Genomic DNA, 16,907 nt, shown 5'->3' with positions numbered 1-16,907 from the left:
TTCGAGTGGTTGAACATCAGAGGTGTTTTAGCTTTTATTTTTAGACAAGGTCAACAACAAAACGCTACCTGCATCTTAAAAGACCAACAGCTGAGTCAGGCATACGTCTTAAGCTCATAGCAGATTAGAGATATCATTTGCCTCTTGCAGATACTTGACAAGAAGGAGACTGTGCAGACAGCACAATTAGACCAAGACTTCATCATATGGCTATAGTGAAGCATGTGTTCATACATCCTTGAAAAAAACAAAGAGCTCCAACAACACATTTATCAGCTTAAATCAGCACATCTCCAACATGTGCCTGCCACACAGCCGCTCAAAGCGTTCATGTGAATTTGTCTTTCTGACGTCCAATGTGGGAAATAACCAGAGGAGAAATTTGCGCTTGCGAAAGGAAGAACACATATCAAGAAACGGGAGGTGGCTGACACCAGCCTGACATGTTTCCTTTCAGCACAGTTCTTAATTCGCCTCTCCCTCCCCTGAGGAACATGTACCTTGTCTTGAAGAGGTCACATTTGACTGTTGTCAACACTGCTACCAAGAAAAAAGTCTGCTTCCTGCTCTGTCTCATATCTGGAGTGCTTTCATCAGACGAAAGGAAGCAGTCTGAGCATTTCGGAAATGAATTCTGCGCAATGTTAAAGCCAAAAGCCAGCCAGCGGTCAGAAATCAAAGCAGAAAGAGAGAAATTTAAAACTGTAATTCTGTAAACCATCATTATACTCAGAGTAAATGAGGGAAACCTCGGCAGACAGGCCGATGTTCTGATTGGCAAGGCTGGACAGGGTTGAGTAGACCAAATAAACCATGCTGATTTCTACATGCAAACGACCAACATCTCCTTTTTTTAGGGCAGGCAACAATGCAGGAGGAGAGGACTGAACCCAGCTTTGCCCAAAATGCAATTTAGTTCTCAGAGAAAAGAAAATGAATAAGGTTATAAATAAGAAATGGAGTGGTATGACATGTAGGAGAAAATGTGCTGACATGAAAAGCGATGTTCTCTAGAGTCATGGCCCTGGATGGACTCTCATATTAAAAGTGCTGCTGTGAGAAGAGTCAACAATTTGTCACCATTACTGGACTTGCTGTGCAGTCATGTTGAGACAGGCTCATTAGAAAGCTTTTCATGAGTTCACCCTGGGCGAACGTAGCAAAACAAGAGGAGTGTTCCTTCAAGGACCTGATATGACTCATGTGATTGACACAAAATAAAAATGAATGGAGATGAAGGCTGGCTGATGAAGATGTGTGTCGCCTACTGAAGGACATGTCATAGTCTTTTCAGCTCTATGCTTTAGCAATAAAAAAAAATAGATGGAGTGAAATGTGCCTTATGAATTATCTTATTTTGCATTTGCAGGTAAAATTGATATAATTATGTTTCTGATGTAGCGCAACAATAAAAAATACAACATCCACTGACAGAGCTCTACTTACACCCTCACCAGTCAGGTGGTCAAATCCGTCATTTATATAGTTTAGTTGAATATTTGACTCTGTGATACCCATTTAGCACCAATAAATTTATGATCCACTTTGGTTGATTAATATATGTGCTCGTGTGTTTTCATTCAAGTTTTTCTTTTGTAGTTTCCAGTTTACTTTGATATGCAGTCACTGTTTTCTCCAAGGTTAACTTCCTGGTTGCGGATAAACTCTCATGGATGGATGCATATGAATGTCCTCTACTCCATCACACTGTAATGTTTTGCTATGATATGTTTCAACCGTGCAATAGTGGACTTTGAGGTAAGATCTCTCTCTTTTTTGGTGGGTTGCCATGTTTCTAAAGCGCCGACTTGTTGATTTAACATCAAACTCAATGCACCATTCAAACATTAAAAACAGCAAGAAAAGAGTTTGCTATGTTTTTGTGGGGTTGGCTTTAGTAGGCTTGAATGCAACAATTCGGAGTTTAGGATTGGAGAAAAAGTAATAGATGTTCTTTTTGTATTTTGTTTCCTGCCTGCCTTGGCAATAATTAAATCTGGAGAGTTGTGTAGTTTTTGTATGTCTTAACGCCACAATGAAAAGACTTGGATGAATACAGTTTTTAATTTGAGATACTGCTTAATTTTCTTTTCGGTAATGTGCTGGGACACAGTTCCTCCTCAGTAAATTTAGAATAAATAACAATAAAAAGCAGATGTCTGAACCAACTTCTTGGACTGTTGTACTTATTTTGGTTTTATGAATTCCCCAAATTATACACAGATTCATTTTTTTTTTTTTTTTGGCCTAAAGGTTTTCTGTGAGAAAACTTCTCTAAGACACGGTTAATGTCAAAGTTTGCATTTCAGTCCCAGGAAAATCTTTACGTAAACTTAACCAAGCAGTTATTATATTTTATTGTATTTCTTTATTTAGCCTAATTCTAATCAAACTGAAAACTACAAAATAATAATGATAACAATAATAAAACAAATAAGCATGCAAAAGAGAGGGGGAAAAAAAGCTATGTGGTAGAAAGCTCTGACTGCCTCTCACAAGCCCGAGCTGCTGGCTCATATCCTGATCAACAGCATTAACATAACATAGAATAACATACACAGCAATCTGTGAAAAGCTACTGTCACTGACTCCTGAGTGTCACAGCAGTTTGCTTTTAAGCTCTTTAGAAACAGTTCCACGAGGAGCTACCGATCACTGGTCTCCTGGGTCGTTTTGTTCAATCACCGAGTTGAAACTGCCTCAGAGTGCACTAATTACACTCAGTAAAGTGCAATGCAGAGCTTTCATGACCTCAGTGGAGGCTGATGAAGACCTGCCGGCTGTCACTAACAGAGGCCGTCTCTGAACGCACAAAGTCCGGAGTTCACCCTCTTGGATATGCAATGCCCAATGTGGCACAACTTTCCTAAAAACACTGAGTCTAACTTCATCTTTAATTTTTGCCCTGGTCAGACAGATTTGTTATATAGAGTTTAAAATATGCTAAAGAATTAAAAAAGTTATTCAGTTGTTCAGTTCAAATAAACTTTGCAAGCTTAGATAAAGGCTCCCATTTTGAAAATATTTTAGGGTTGAGCAGTTTTATTACACAATGTGGACAAGATGAGCTTTGAAAAGACTTCAAAGGAGCATTTAATCAACTATAGCAACACTGCCAGGGTCCATTCTTGATATACTGTATTGATACAGATTGAGCGTTGTGGCACTGGAATTTTATTTTTATCTCAGTAGTGTAGTGTAAGCATGGCTTTTTGCAAGTCTTATGTATAATATAGACCCTCCCTCTTACACTTTTCGCCATTCCTCAAAAAGAAATCCACAACATCCTTCTCTCATATGTTCATCCCAAAATCAATTCTCCTTGTTTGTCCTCCAGCCTGTGGTCCTGTTTATCCATTTTTTTGTTAAGAGTCGCCCACTAATGGAGACGATGTCAGCTTAATAAAGTAAATGGCACTTTCCAAAGAACACGGTTCAAAAATGTATTTTATTATTAGCTTTGTTGTGAGCGGTTCTGTTCAATTATGATTGTCAACTGTATCGCTCTTCCTTTCTGAGGAAGCATCCATCTATCCATGATTAGAGTTTCCTCCTTATGCAAGTAAACATTAATGACACTACTCTGCAATCTTAGCTAGCTGCATTCTTGTTTTGGCTGATAAATGTACACCAGTGAGAAATCAGTTCGTACTCAGAACAAGGTCTGTGGAAGCATTAAATTGTGGATCGTGATTTCTGGAAAGTGACACTTTTTATATGTAAATGCCACCTGGTTCCATTATATTTAACTGCAGGAAGACATAGTGCCAAAACAGGAAAATTCACACCAAAGTAATCTAGACACATAAATAACAGTATGAGCCACAGGGAAAATCTTCAACAGTTTGTTACATCTTGTAATTCACTTATTATGCTATAAATAAAACTCCATATATTTGGAAGAAAAAACAAAAACAAAACTTGTATCTGAAGATAGACCCCAACTTAAAAATCTCAAGTCTGACTTTAAAAAAATAAACTCTAGAGCTTCTTCAGGAGCGTTGCTGTTTTATAAAAACATAGATTATTTACAACACAATCACCAGACTGCACTATCATTCACACAAGTTTTGCACACTCATTCCAACATCTATAGAATATGAACGCTATAGAACAGTTTAAATATATCTCTTCCGTTTCCCAGATTCAAATCCTGTCCTCCTACGCTTGGTCTCCACATGCTCCACATTCCACAAGAGTCCTGTTCATGGGATTGCATTACTGTGAAGGGCGATGCAATTCTGCCTCTTGTCTCTATACTTTTATTTACTTTGCACTGAAAGATGAAATGAGGGAGGAGGGGGGAATGACAACTTCATACTTCCTGCAATGCGGGCCATCTGTATGTGTTTTAAGTGTGTAAATGTAAACATAACAACTTTGATGTAAGGGAGTTTATACAGTGCAGACGCTTCCTCTTGGGGTAATCTTTATCCAATATCCTGGAATAATCAGAGGTTACAAACAATCTCTTCTCTTCATCAAAACATTAAAAAACAAGGTCTAATAATCCCCACACCTCCATATACTTGCTGAAAAGCTGCATTCAAATGCTGTTATTTTGGATTTACATGTTAGCCAGCTCATTTATCTTCATTTAATATCTGTGATTATAAAGCTGGAGCGAGCTGGAGAAGGTTAATATCACATCATGACTCTGCCTCCGCAGAAGTACAGAGCTATAAAGATCTCTGCCTGGGGCAATCAGCTCTGAGAGAAGGTGCTCACCTGAAATGAGACAGCAAGGACACTCGGAGGTAAAACACCCCGTTAAACATTTGGATCAATATTAACGTGACTTCCATTTCATGCTTGCCCAATTCCAATCACCTAACAATATACTCGGATACTGGGCGGAGGCTGGCGGTAACAGGGCAGGTTATTACAGGAAGAGGGCAGAGACAGAATGTGCTGGCTAAGCTGTCAATGCTGCTAATAGACAACGAGGTAGAGTTTAAAGCAGAGTTTAACCTCCCATCACACATGTCCGTGATTGTACACACTCTTGCACACACATTGTATAAGTTACACTTGTACTAGTTTTAACAATAACTTGATTTAAACAAATACAGATTACATTTAAAGTTGTGTATTAAATATGAATGATATCAAAACTCCACAGAGGACATTCTTTTTCTGAGATAAACACCAAACTCACTAAAACCTTATTGCAAAATACATCAACGTTTAACATGTGCTACTAAGTCTGAAAATACCATCAGTGAAAAAAAAAAAAGAAGATAAAAAGCAGTTAAAATAATTGGTAAAACTTGTGAAATATAAAAAATCTTCTTAATATCAAAGAGAAAACACAAAAGAATGCGGTGCCAACAACCATGCAAGCCACTCGCTGAAATGTTGATTTAAAAAATGTTCTATTGCACTTTCATTTTACCCAAGACTGACATTTACTCTGAACACAATCATGGCAGTCTGCCCTCTTCAAACTCAAATGGTGCCTGAGTGTATACTGTCATATACTGCTGTCAAACCAGGAACTGGCTATTCAGTTTAGACAACCTGCTGGTTTTCCAGTAGTCTCTGATTTTAAAGCTTCAGTAATGACTCTCATGGGCCAAGTCAAACAAGCCTCTTTGTTTTTCTACTATAGTGCCTATGCTGCCTGGAAGCCACTAAAGAGTTGTATAGCATCTCCATCAAACCCCAGAAACAAAGTCTGGATATGACAAATGATTTCCAACCTCTCAGCCTTTGCACCAGGATTATCTACAAAGAACAGGTCCTATCCTTAATACTATGCTAATTAAAAGTGAATACTCTTGTAAAAAGCACAATGTGTCATAATCCATTTTTTTTAAAACTGCCAACTGTCACTGCCAAAAAAAACCCTGCTGAAGCTGTAACAAAGAACAAAAGGTTTCTCATTTTAACTCATAACAAAAAAATGGCCTCAACTGCGCAACCACATCAAAGACTGCTGGAAACAGCCTGAAAGTGCAGCTCACCTCTCATGGAGAGCAAGAGGGCCATCCGACCGCAGGCGATCCCTTTCACTTGACAAGTTTATACATTATTCCGCTCATTAAAACCACCGCATGCCAGCAGGACTTCAACAAGTCTTCCGTCAACCTCATTGAGGTCCTAATGTCACATTGCAGAAAGAAAACTGAAAGCTCCAAAACATTCTGGTGAACGAATGACGTAAATAGCAAGTAAAGTTCACAGTATGACAGGTGTTACCTGAGTCAGTAAAGCAGCTAATTCAATTCAATTCAATATTATTTATATAGCGCCAAATTACAACAACAGTTGCCTTAAGGCGCTTATTATAAAGGTAAAAACCCTAGATTAATACAGAGATAATGCATACTTTGAGCACCTGCACAGTGAAGTTTGACAAATAAAAATGTGTCTGGTTTGTAACTGATATATTGTTTTCTTTTTCTTTTTCATATGAACTGAGTTAAAGTTATCTTAAGAACAATAAATGAATAACAAAATACAGTAAATGTCAGTGTTGAGTGGAAGGTGAGTGGGAGGAGAGTTTATTGCGGATGTTCTGATCTGTTAAGCATTTAGTGCCACTTTATTTATTGGTAGGCAGGATTGATGCAACACAATGCAATTTCTTCATCAAAGATTCTTAAAAGCTCTTTGATATTTTTAAGTGGATTAAAAAAAATACTAATTTAACATTAATTGACTTGAGCCCTTCTTACAATGGAAGCAATAAAAAGCTGAAAAGCCATGTTTGTACTTATCGAACGTAACAGTGGACCACTATAAAAAAAAAATGCTATTTCTATATGGGTGGAGCATCATCCACTGAAACACCAGCTCATCTTCATGTACAGAGTTGCCATGATGTACATACTACAGCAGCCATGATAGCGCAAGAGCTGAATGTAGCCAGATGACATCCCGAACCCAACCCACCAGTCTGTTCAGTAGCTCAAAACTGAGGCACAATGAGGTCAGGGAACATTGTCATGATCATGCATGCGTCTGCAACCATTATAACAAGGCTACGCTGACCACAAAGAGTTCCCTGCTTTCTGTTTTCCATAAAGTTAAAATGGGTCTTACTCTATTAATTTCAGCCTCAATACATTCAAACTTGTGCCATTAAACATCTGCGGTGCTATTCAATTACAGACAGGAGAGTATTGCCAAGGGATTTTAACAGTACTGAGTAGCTTTTAAAAGTCAGTGTGGCAGGATATAAAGAAATAACCGACAAAAGGTGGTGGGCAATGCTGCAAGGCTGCCTCGGTCAATGAGAAAGGTTTGAGGCATGAAGAAGAAAATAATAAAGCGGGAGAGCCAATTTGCTCTAGAGTATGTGTTGCAATGATAATAAAAAGTGCAATAAAATGGATGTGTCATGTTCAATTCACAGGACTCATAAAAAATGTTACCTATAAAAATTTCTGCTAAGCAACATGTTAAACTATATGGACAAGCGGAGGCTAAACTTTAATCCTTTTTCAAAAATGTTTTAATTGCAGCATTGAAGCATTGAAATGGGATAATGCTGGATGTGAATTTTTAGTCGCCTAATTATGAAAACTTTCTTTTTTTAAATGCACATCCCATAAAAACTCACCATACTCTTGCAGTTCCTTGCATACGACATCTAGGTGGGTGGAGCCAAATGGGTTTCTGACAAATCTCCGCCTTCGCCGCAGGTCATCTTCCCAGTAGTCAAGACGCCAGAAGTCATGCAGCTGACTATGGAGGAGACCAAAGGACAGGCAGGTTAGACAGAGCAAACAATGATGAACTGATTACACCAGCCACGTTCTTATCAGAGGAAAACATCTTGTGGAGAAAAACCAGGCCATAGTTAGAAGGCATATTAAGCTGGGCCTCTGCATACTGCATGCACCGACCTACTAATGTTAGTCCTGCTAATGCTATAGCATCAGAAGAGCAGGGAGCAGCAGCAGCCGCTGCACGCATAAATCACCAGTACTCCCATTAACAAATACAGCATCAAATTACAAGTATAAATGGCACAGCTTGCCTCCTTTTTACAATGTTTTTTAACAAGTCTTGTAAATCAAAGGTAGGAACCTCAACGCAGACAGCGTGGAGTTTAATGATCGGGGTCTTGAGGCGGTTGAGGCATGAGCCTATAAAACAAGCCCCCTCCCTGAGTATGTGGAGCCATGATTAAAATAATGTGCTGAAATATTCATTGAAATGATTCCCAGAGCCCTGGAGCAACCCAATAGAAAATTGCATTTTTATTCATTATTAATAACAGCGAATTAGGGTGGTAAAAAAAAAAAAAAGACAGAGAAAGAAGAAAACAGTTCCAGCATGTGGTAACCATCTTTGTAAATGATTATTTCAACATTAGTGAGGACCTGGGATAATTTTATTGCTTGCAGCTAATGCAAACCATTAAGCACCACAACCAGCATTAGGTTTCTAAGTGCTGCTTGTTCCAACTGCACGCTAGCTGGAGCTATTTCAAAGCCTTTACGTTTCCTTTAGAGGGGAATACAGCAAGACAAGTCTTGCTTTAATTTACCTTTACCAAGGAGAAGGAAAAAAATTGCATCAACTCTAGCTGACAGACGAGAAATCCTTACATCAGCCATTCCAATTTTAACCAAATGTGAAGAAATAACATATTTTTCCTTCGTTTTGTTCTCTTTAACAATGACACTATGTGCGAATAGGGCAGCACACTTCTGTACCTCAACATTTGAGCTCATTTATTATACAAATACAGGGCATCTGTAGATCTAGAAACAGAATAAATCTAGAAACAGGCGCTCAAATCTCAAAATAAAACCTTGGACGGGATATTGAGTGTTCAAATGCAAGCTGAGATTTTCCTGTGTGTGCTGGATACAGTAAGACCCTGGCAGGCAACCATCTATTTCATTGTATAGTTTCTGCCCCCTTCCCTGCTACAGTACTGAGGGAGTCTAAACAGATTAAAGTGTTAGAGGGGATCACATCACAAAATACAGCCTTCTTGCTCCATAAATATAATATCTACCAGTGTCAGAAATCAAGAGGCTCAGGAGACTTAGCCGGGCTCTGACAGCAACATGAGCTCAGTTTCAGTTAAGTATCAATCAAAACTGAGTGTATATGTGTGTGTCTGTGTGTGTGTGCACATGTTGTATGCGCAAAGTATCATGAGCTGCTGTATGCAAAGCAACACTGAACGCCTTGAGCTTGTCCCCTGTCAATCTCCCCCAAAGCCTCACTGAAGAAAAGAGAGATGTCAGTGGGTGGAAAGGAGACACCCACGTAAATGATATTGTAAATGCGAGATTACACAGTGTGAAAAATGTAAATCCACTGCAGGCAACTGGGCGATTACTGTTGAAGATTATGTCCCCTAATTCTTAGTACAAATACACAGCAGATGCCAGTGGGGGATAAATCTGCCTCTTTGAAGAGTTCCCTGTAACAGCATTAACTAAATTTGCTGCATTTTACACAAAGTGCTTGTTTGCTTATTTGAGTACAACTTCAAGCCAAAATATCTTCATTTGTCTTTAACAGCAAGAAAATACACAACAAACCAAACCTCAATCAACTGATTAATGAGTTGGACGCCGGCATTTTTTATGTCTCCTTGCCTGTTTCGGCCTGTGCAGATGGTTTCAGTTTAAATCTGCTGTTTGAGGAGGAACTGTGATATTCTACACTATGTGGTCAGTGCTATACCGGATTTGGACTGTGCCAAAGTACTGTGCTGAAGGAACCTCCTCTCTGAGGGTGGTCCAAAAACTGCTCAGGAGGATTGCAATCCTGATGGGGATACACAGTTTGATGGCATCGAGCTTCCAGCTGCAGCTCTCCAATAGGGAAATGGCAATGAAACACTAAAGAGCACGTCCATGTCTTAAAAGCATTGTAAGAAATGAGAGTTTGATCCCCCCCAAATGCAGCAATTTCCTCATCCATGGGCCTGAATAGCAGATTTTAAAAGTGCACTTGGATAATGTATGCACACATTTTTACTGTTTAATATGCTGCAAAAGCTAACAATCAACACCAGTCTCTTCATTTTTTTTAAAAAATTCAGATAATCAATTTTTAATATAAGTAATAAAACACAAATCCAGCTACAGAATCATTAATAGAAAGATAGTGTGTTGTCTCAGTAACAAATTGTCCATCCAACATCATTCATTAAGGGATGGCTGTAGACCTTTCTTATTTGACACATCAAATGTGTCTGGCTTCATGACAACCATAAAGAATTGCTGTGAGCCGGCCGCTAGAAACTGGCAAAATTTATTAGTCCCATCACCCATCAATCACCCAAATGGATTTCAAACCGCATTTTAAAAGCTAATTTTCCAGCACTGATAACCTACAGGAAACTGGAACACCATTATTTATGGCCGCTTTCAGACTTGCTAAGTGCAGTAAGATAAATTTGTAACAGGACTATTGTCTATTCTCTGCTCTTTCAAATATGTATTTAAAGGGCATCTTTCCTCAGGGAGCCAGTGTTGAGGTCTTTGAGATGAACACCTAAGTATACGTGAAACGTAGGTTGTTGAAAAGAGAAAGCTAACTGGCGTAATTCAAAATAATAACAGTTTCTAGGAAATTATATCATTCCAAAACATTTTGGCTTACATTGGGTTGGAGGGTGAAATCTATTTTATGTTGCGGTTATAAAAGGACAGCAAAAACTCCATAGTTTCCTGAAATATTTCTGATTATTTGGCAAATAGTATCAGTGTTTATTAAAAAGGTGAAACTGTGCCAGGCAATTAAAATCATCTTAAATGTAATAAAACTATGTAAGTGATGGATTAACACATTGAAAAGTAACACATTTCTGTAAACAACAACAACAACAAACTATTTATATTGCACATTTAAAAACCAGTGGTGTACCAAAGTGCTTAACATACAAGAGAGTAGGATGAAGTAACAGGGAAGGATGAGGGCTATGGCAAGGTACCAAAACATGCTAGCAGGTTGAATGGCATTAAAAACACAAAAGCAAAAGAATTGCATATAAAAGCATAAAAGAAAACTAAGTGTAAAGGATAAAAAAAATTTTTTTAATGATTAAAAGTAATTAAGAATAAGCCGAAGATAAGAATAAGCATTAAGCTAACTAACAAGCAAGCGTTAACTAGTAGAAAAGGCGAGGCTAAATAAGTGGGGTTTTAACCGCGATTTGAAGGAATGGATAGAATCAGACTCGCGTATAGCGATGGGGAGGTTATTCCATAAATCTGGTGCAGCCAAGGCAAACGCTCGGTCACCTGTAGTCTTCAGCCGGGATCTCGGCAGTACCAAGAGTGACTGGGAAGATGATCTTAGTGCTCTAGTAGGGGTGTATAATTTAAGCAGCTCAATGAGGTAGCTTGGCGCTATATTGTTAATAATTTGGAAGGTAAGCAGCAGGATTTTGAATTTAAAGCGATACTTAATGGGAAGCCAATGCAGATCAGCAAGGACAGGGGTAATAGAGACACGCCGCCCACTACCAGTAAGGAGACGAGCAGCCGGATTCTGAACAATTTGGAGTCTATGGATAAGAGTAGAGTTAAGACCGAAGTAAAGTGAGTTACAATAATCCAACCTAGATGTCAAAAGGCGTGGATAATCTTTCCTAGGTCCCTATGCAGAACATAGTGTCTGGCCTTGCTAATAAGACGCAATTGATGGAAGCAAGATTTAACAACAGAAGACACTTGTTTGTCGAACTTAAAGAGCTATCCAAAAATACAAATATCCAAATATTTACCTATAATACAGTTACAGGAATAAGGCAAAAACATTGATACAGCAATATAATGTATCACTTCCTCTGGCAATTACAGACAAATTGACACCAAATACTAGTATTTGCATTAAAACAGACAGGCACAGTCAGTGGATTTTGCCACAAATTTGCATCACTACTTCATGACTCATTGTTGTAAAGCTTATCAAAGGAATGAAGGGAAAAGCGACCATAAACTGACTGGCAATACAGAAAAAGACATTCAGAGAGCCATAAAAGCAGAAGGAGAGGAAAGTCATCTAGAAAACATAACAAACATCTATAAAACGTAAGAAATAATAATGATAGTGTACATAAACTGACAAACCAATGTGGCAAAATGCTGTGTTAGGAAATTGTCATTCTTCTGGGCAACACATTGGAAAACTTCAGTTCAGTTCGATTCTGTTCAACCCAATTTTACCCAATCCAAGTCGCCTCAAGGGGCTTTATATTGTAAGGTAGACCCTACTATGATACATACAGAGAAAAACCCAACAATCATATGACCCCTTATGAGCAAGCACTTTGGCGACAGTGGGAAGGAAAAACTCCCTTTTAAAAGGAAGAAACCTTCAGCAGAACTATGCTCTGGTAGGGGCAGTCGTCTGCCGTTGGGGTGAGGAGACAGGACAAAAAAAGGACAAAAAAAAAAAACTGAATGAGAGCCAGAGATTAATACCAACTAATGATTAATGATTAACTAAATGGGTCATATTTTGAGTTGCTTTGTGGTTTCTACCGCTATTTCATAATCAAACAATATTTTCATGACTTGCATCTATAGGTTCTTTATAAGGTAGATAATTGATGAAAACTGAAACTTTAAAATCGTCAAATGGGAATTTTCACACACACTTAAGTTGCAAAATTCTATATAGGGATATACAGTTAGGTCCATATATATTTGGACATTAACCCCAAGTTTTTTTTATCTGTTTACTAAAACAATTACAGTAAGTCCAATTACTGTTATATAACAGACATGGACATGTGTAGACTCTCAGCTTTCATTTGAGGGTATCCACATTTAAACTGGATGACGAGTTTAGGCGTCTCAGCTCTTTAACATGTACCACCCTCTTGTTTTCAAGGGACCAAAAATAATTGGACAATCGACTCAAAGGTAACTCATGGGCAGGTGTGGGCAGTTCCTTCATTATGTCATTGTCAATTGAGCAGATAACAGGCCAGTTGATTTGAGGTGTGGTGCTTGCATTTGGAAGATTTTGTTGTGAACAGACAATATGCAGTTAAAGGAGCTCTCATGTGCGTGAAACAAGCCACCCTTAGCCCTTACATGTATAGTGGTCACTACAGTGGACAGCTATTCAAAGACTGTTTTCTTGTATTTGTGTCAGTGTTGATGGTATACTTGCCACCCCCTGGTCAGTCAGTTGTCCACCTAAGTGGACATGTAAAAAACTTTTTGAAAAGTACGTTTAAAAAAATAAAGTTCAAAAATATTTTTTACTGCCTAAAGATTAATAAAAATACTTAAGAAAAAGAAATACCAATTGATAATTCATGCATGAAAGGGTTAAGCTGTGAAAACAGAAAAAAAAAAATCAGAGAAGTTGCTACGATATTAGGAGCGGCAAAATCATCCTGAGAAAGAAAGAAAGGACGGGTGAACTCGGCAACGCAAAAAGGCCTGGACGTCCATGGAAGACAACAGTGGTGGATGATCGCAGAATCACTTCCATGGTGATGAGAAACCCCTTCACAACAACCAGCCACGTGAACAAAACTCTCCAGGATGTAAGTGTGTTGATATTGAAGTCTACCATAAAGAGAAGACTACATAAAAGTAAATATAGAGGTTCACTGCAAGGTGCAAGCCACTCATAAGCCTCAAGAATAGAAAGACTAGATTGGACATTGCTAAAAAAAAAAAAAAAAAAAAAAATCTAAAAAAGAAAGATTACTACATCATCTGAAAAACAGTGGAGGAAGTGTGATGGCTTGGGTGTGCATGGCTGCCAATGGCACTGGGACACTAGTGTTTATTGATGATGTGACACAGGACAGAAGCAGCCAGTTGAATTCTGAGGTGTTCAGAGACATACTGTCTGTTCAAATCCAGCCAATTGCAGTCAAATTGATTGGAAGGTGTATCATAATACAGATGGACAATGACCCAAAAAACAGAGCCAAAGCAACCAAGGAGTTTATTAAAGCAAAGAAGTGGAATATTCTTGAATGTCAAAGTCAATCACCTGGTCTTAACTGAACTGAGCATTTCATTTGTTGAAGACTAATCTTTGGACAGAAAGTCCCACAAAAAACCAACAACTGAAAGTCGCTGCAGTTAAGGCCTGGATGAGCATTAAAAAGGAAGAATCACCAGCATCTGGTGACGTCCTTGACTTCCGGCTGTCAATGCCAGCAAAGGGTTTTCAACTAAGTAGTAGAAATGAACATTTTATTTTCAGTTATTTAATTTGTCATGTTACTTTTTCAGCACCTGAAATGTGTTAAAAAGAGAAAGCTTTAGTTCCTCACATATTAGGCAATCTTTTTGTTCAACCCACTAAAATAAAAGTCTGCACTTCAACTGCATCTGAGTTGTTTCATTTAAAATCAATTGTGACAACGTGCAGAACCAAAATTAGAAAAAAGTTATCTCTGTCCAAATATTTATGGATCCAACTGTCGAACTAAAATGTCAGCATCCATCTATAGCCTTTGAGATGCAATGCATCTTTTTTGGAGCAATGGCCTAACACGTTACAGGCCAGCTACTTAAGAGTCCTCAACACTAACTGAAATATGCACCTATTTCTCTGTAACTTCACATCTGTAAATGTAATAAAATGTATAATGCCTTAGAGATAAGTGACCACAGTGATCTGTTGTCAAAAGCAATAATTAACTTCATGTTTTTCAAGCCATTTAAAACAGAATGGCTCATAAAACTTGCACAGCGCTCGATTGCAGACAGATGAGTTTCTCATGGTTAAAGATTTTCTTTTTATTCTATTTATGCTCAGAGGGGATTTGTGTGAGGCAGTCGGGAGGAAGGACAGGGACATGCTGATTCAATAAAACACCATTATACTCCTTTTAAAAAGCTTCCATTGGTGACATGAGTAGGGGGTAATTATAATAAATGCCAGTAATCACAGACAATTCTATTCAAAGGAGCAGCGACTGGTTTCTGTCTCACACACACACACGGACACTGAAAACACGCCAGTTTTTAGTGTAATTCTGAGGACAAGTGGTCTTTTCTTTTTCTGTTTGCCAACCTAACAGGCTCTGACTATGTGATCTAAAAAGTGTGAACTAAAAAGTGCACGAGGAACATGTTTGAAATGTCTCAGTTAAGGTAAAAATTGAGCTAAAGTAAAATAAGGAGACAGTAATAAATAGTTCACTTGTTATCTAGCTGCTCAACCAGTAATTTCTGCCATAGTAGTCAGTTCTCGTTCGCCCATTTAACACTGATTTATTGAAACCTATCCTTTGTGTACATTAAAATGACAACCAGACATGTGGCACTGTAATGACAGGGACCTCACACGCCATGAAAGCCATCGGGCAGCCTGCAGAGGCTGCAAACCAAAGCGAAAAAATGTGAAAACATCTTCTGTCAACCAGCACATTCTTCTTCTTTTTGGGGATTTTTATGCAGCATTCACCAACATTCTGCTGTTAGATTAAAAAACTAAAAAGACACAAAAAAGCACCCTGTGCATGAAAGTTGTGACTGGCAACCATATGGTGATGAGCCCGTTGCGTTCAAAGTAAACTATAAAGTAAGGAAAAAAATACAGAGTAATTTCCTCTATAAAAACACACCAAGTCTGATCATGTGTCTCTCGAATGCCAAGTGTTAAGTGACTGTATGGCCAACATCATGATTAGATTATCACAAAGGGCTGCAAATGGCACACAATACTTTCATCTCTTTAATTTCACCATAGCTTTTCATCGCTGTTCTCAAGACTGCCGCAGACTTTAGGTTACGAAGCTGAGATCGAAATGCTTCGGGTTACTGGATATGACTTTTCTTTTGTTGATTAAGAGATAGAATGGAAACACACTGAAGAACGTTATTGGACAAAGACAAAAGGACACAGCGGCAACAAGATTAACTCCAGGTCATCTGGCATAATGAAGACAGACATACGAGGGATGAGGAGCCACATTGTGCTGTTGGTGAGCTCCCCTGGATCGCCAGCTTTCCGGAACCTATCTTTCATTGGAAATGTGGCACAGTCAAGCAATGCCCAGCTCAATTTCAACGCCCACTGAAATTGATGATTGCGTGAATGGGCCTCTTTCCAGAGATAATTAGCACAGCGTACAAGGTTAAGAGGGCCCCAAGGGAAGAGAGCCTGGTGTAGGTCAAGAACGAATGTGAAAAAGAGAGGATAGAAGCGAGCGAGAACAAAGAAGCATCATGTTTTCAATAAGATCAAATTAATGAAGATTATAAAATGCACCCTCACTTAGAGGCTGTCTTAAACAGAGCTGCATTTTATTGATGTACATAGTAGATTAAAAAAATAAGGAAGAGCAGAAACCGCTTTGGTAGAGTGGATGGGAGATAAACATCTAAAGTGTGCATGTGAACAGAAAAAAAGCCCTTAGAGGTGAATTAATTTTATAGCAGCTTCTAAGATTCCCCTTTTGATTTTACAATATTTAACAGAGTACTTCAGATTAATCACAAGAATGTAGGATCATACACGTTTTGCTGCTCTGGACGTCAAGTATAAACGTGTCTTTGAATTATATCCAGTATGTTGCCAGATTAAATTTTGTTTTTACTGTCAGGCTCAATTGGGGACCTTGACTTTTGTTTTCTGCCCCAAAGGGATCATCAGACCTCAACCCTTGCAAGGCTTTAAGGATCTCTGAAGGTGCTCACACCCCCACTGTGGTAGTAGAATTCTATTAGAATTGATAACCCCTTTCAGGAAGGACCAAATACTGCGGGCACATTGTGAGTAAAAAGGTTCATTCCATCACAAAGTTATTATCCACGGGCAGATTGTTACCATTCATCACGTGCCAGAGATGAAACTCACTGTTAGTCAAGGGAAACGGCTGTTTCACTGCCTCGAAACAGATCAATATATGCCGCCATTTTCCTTTTGCTCCTCTGCTACAAAAAAGTAATTATACAGAAGAAATGTTGACAATCAATAGACTAGTCAGGTAAGGTTAAGGT

The 16,907-nt window shown here is 38.5% G+C and overlaps 1 protein-coding gene across 2 annotated transcripts in view; it reads right to left on the bottom strand.

Moving 5' to 3' along the window:
- Window positions 1–16,907, bottom strand: part of nbeab (neurobeachin b) — a 213,630-nt gene that overhangs the window by 68,841 nt on the left and 127,882 nt on the right. For both annotated transcript variants that reach the window (XM_085243955.1, XM_085243956.1), the window contains exon 37: window positions 7,568–7,692. In XM_085243955.1, coding sequence (XP_085100081.1) covers window positions 7,568–7,692 — 125 coding nt within the window. The remainder of the gene's footprint in view (window positions 1–7,567; window positions 7,693–16,907) is intronic.

Source organism: Mchenga conophoros, linkage group LG14 (assembly GCF_057382185.1).
Source record: "Mchenga conophoros isolate Kocher_MC1m ecotype Shallow Benthic linkage group LG14, M_conophoros_male_GT1.1, whole genome shotgun sequence".
Classification (NCBI taxonomy): domain Eukaryota; kingdom Metazoa; phylum Chordata; class Actinopteri; order Cichliformes; family Cichlidae; genus Mchenga; species Mchenga conophoros.
Note: the sequence above shows the minus strand (reverse complement) of the source record. Positions and strands in the feature narration are given on the sequence as shown.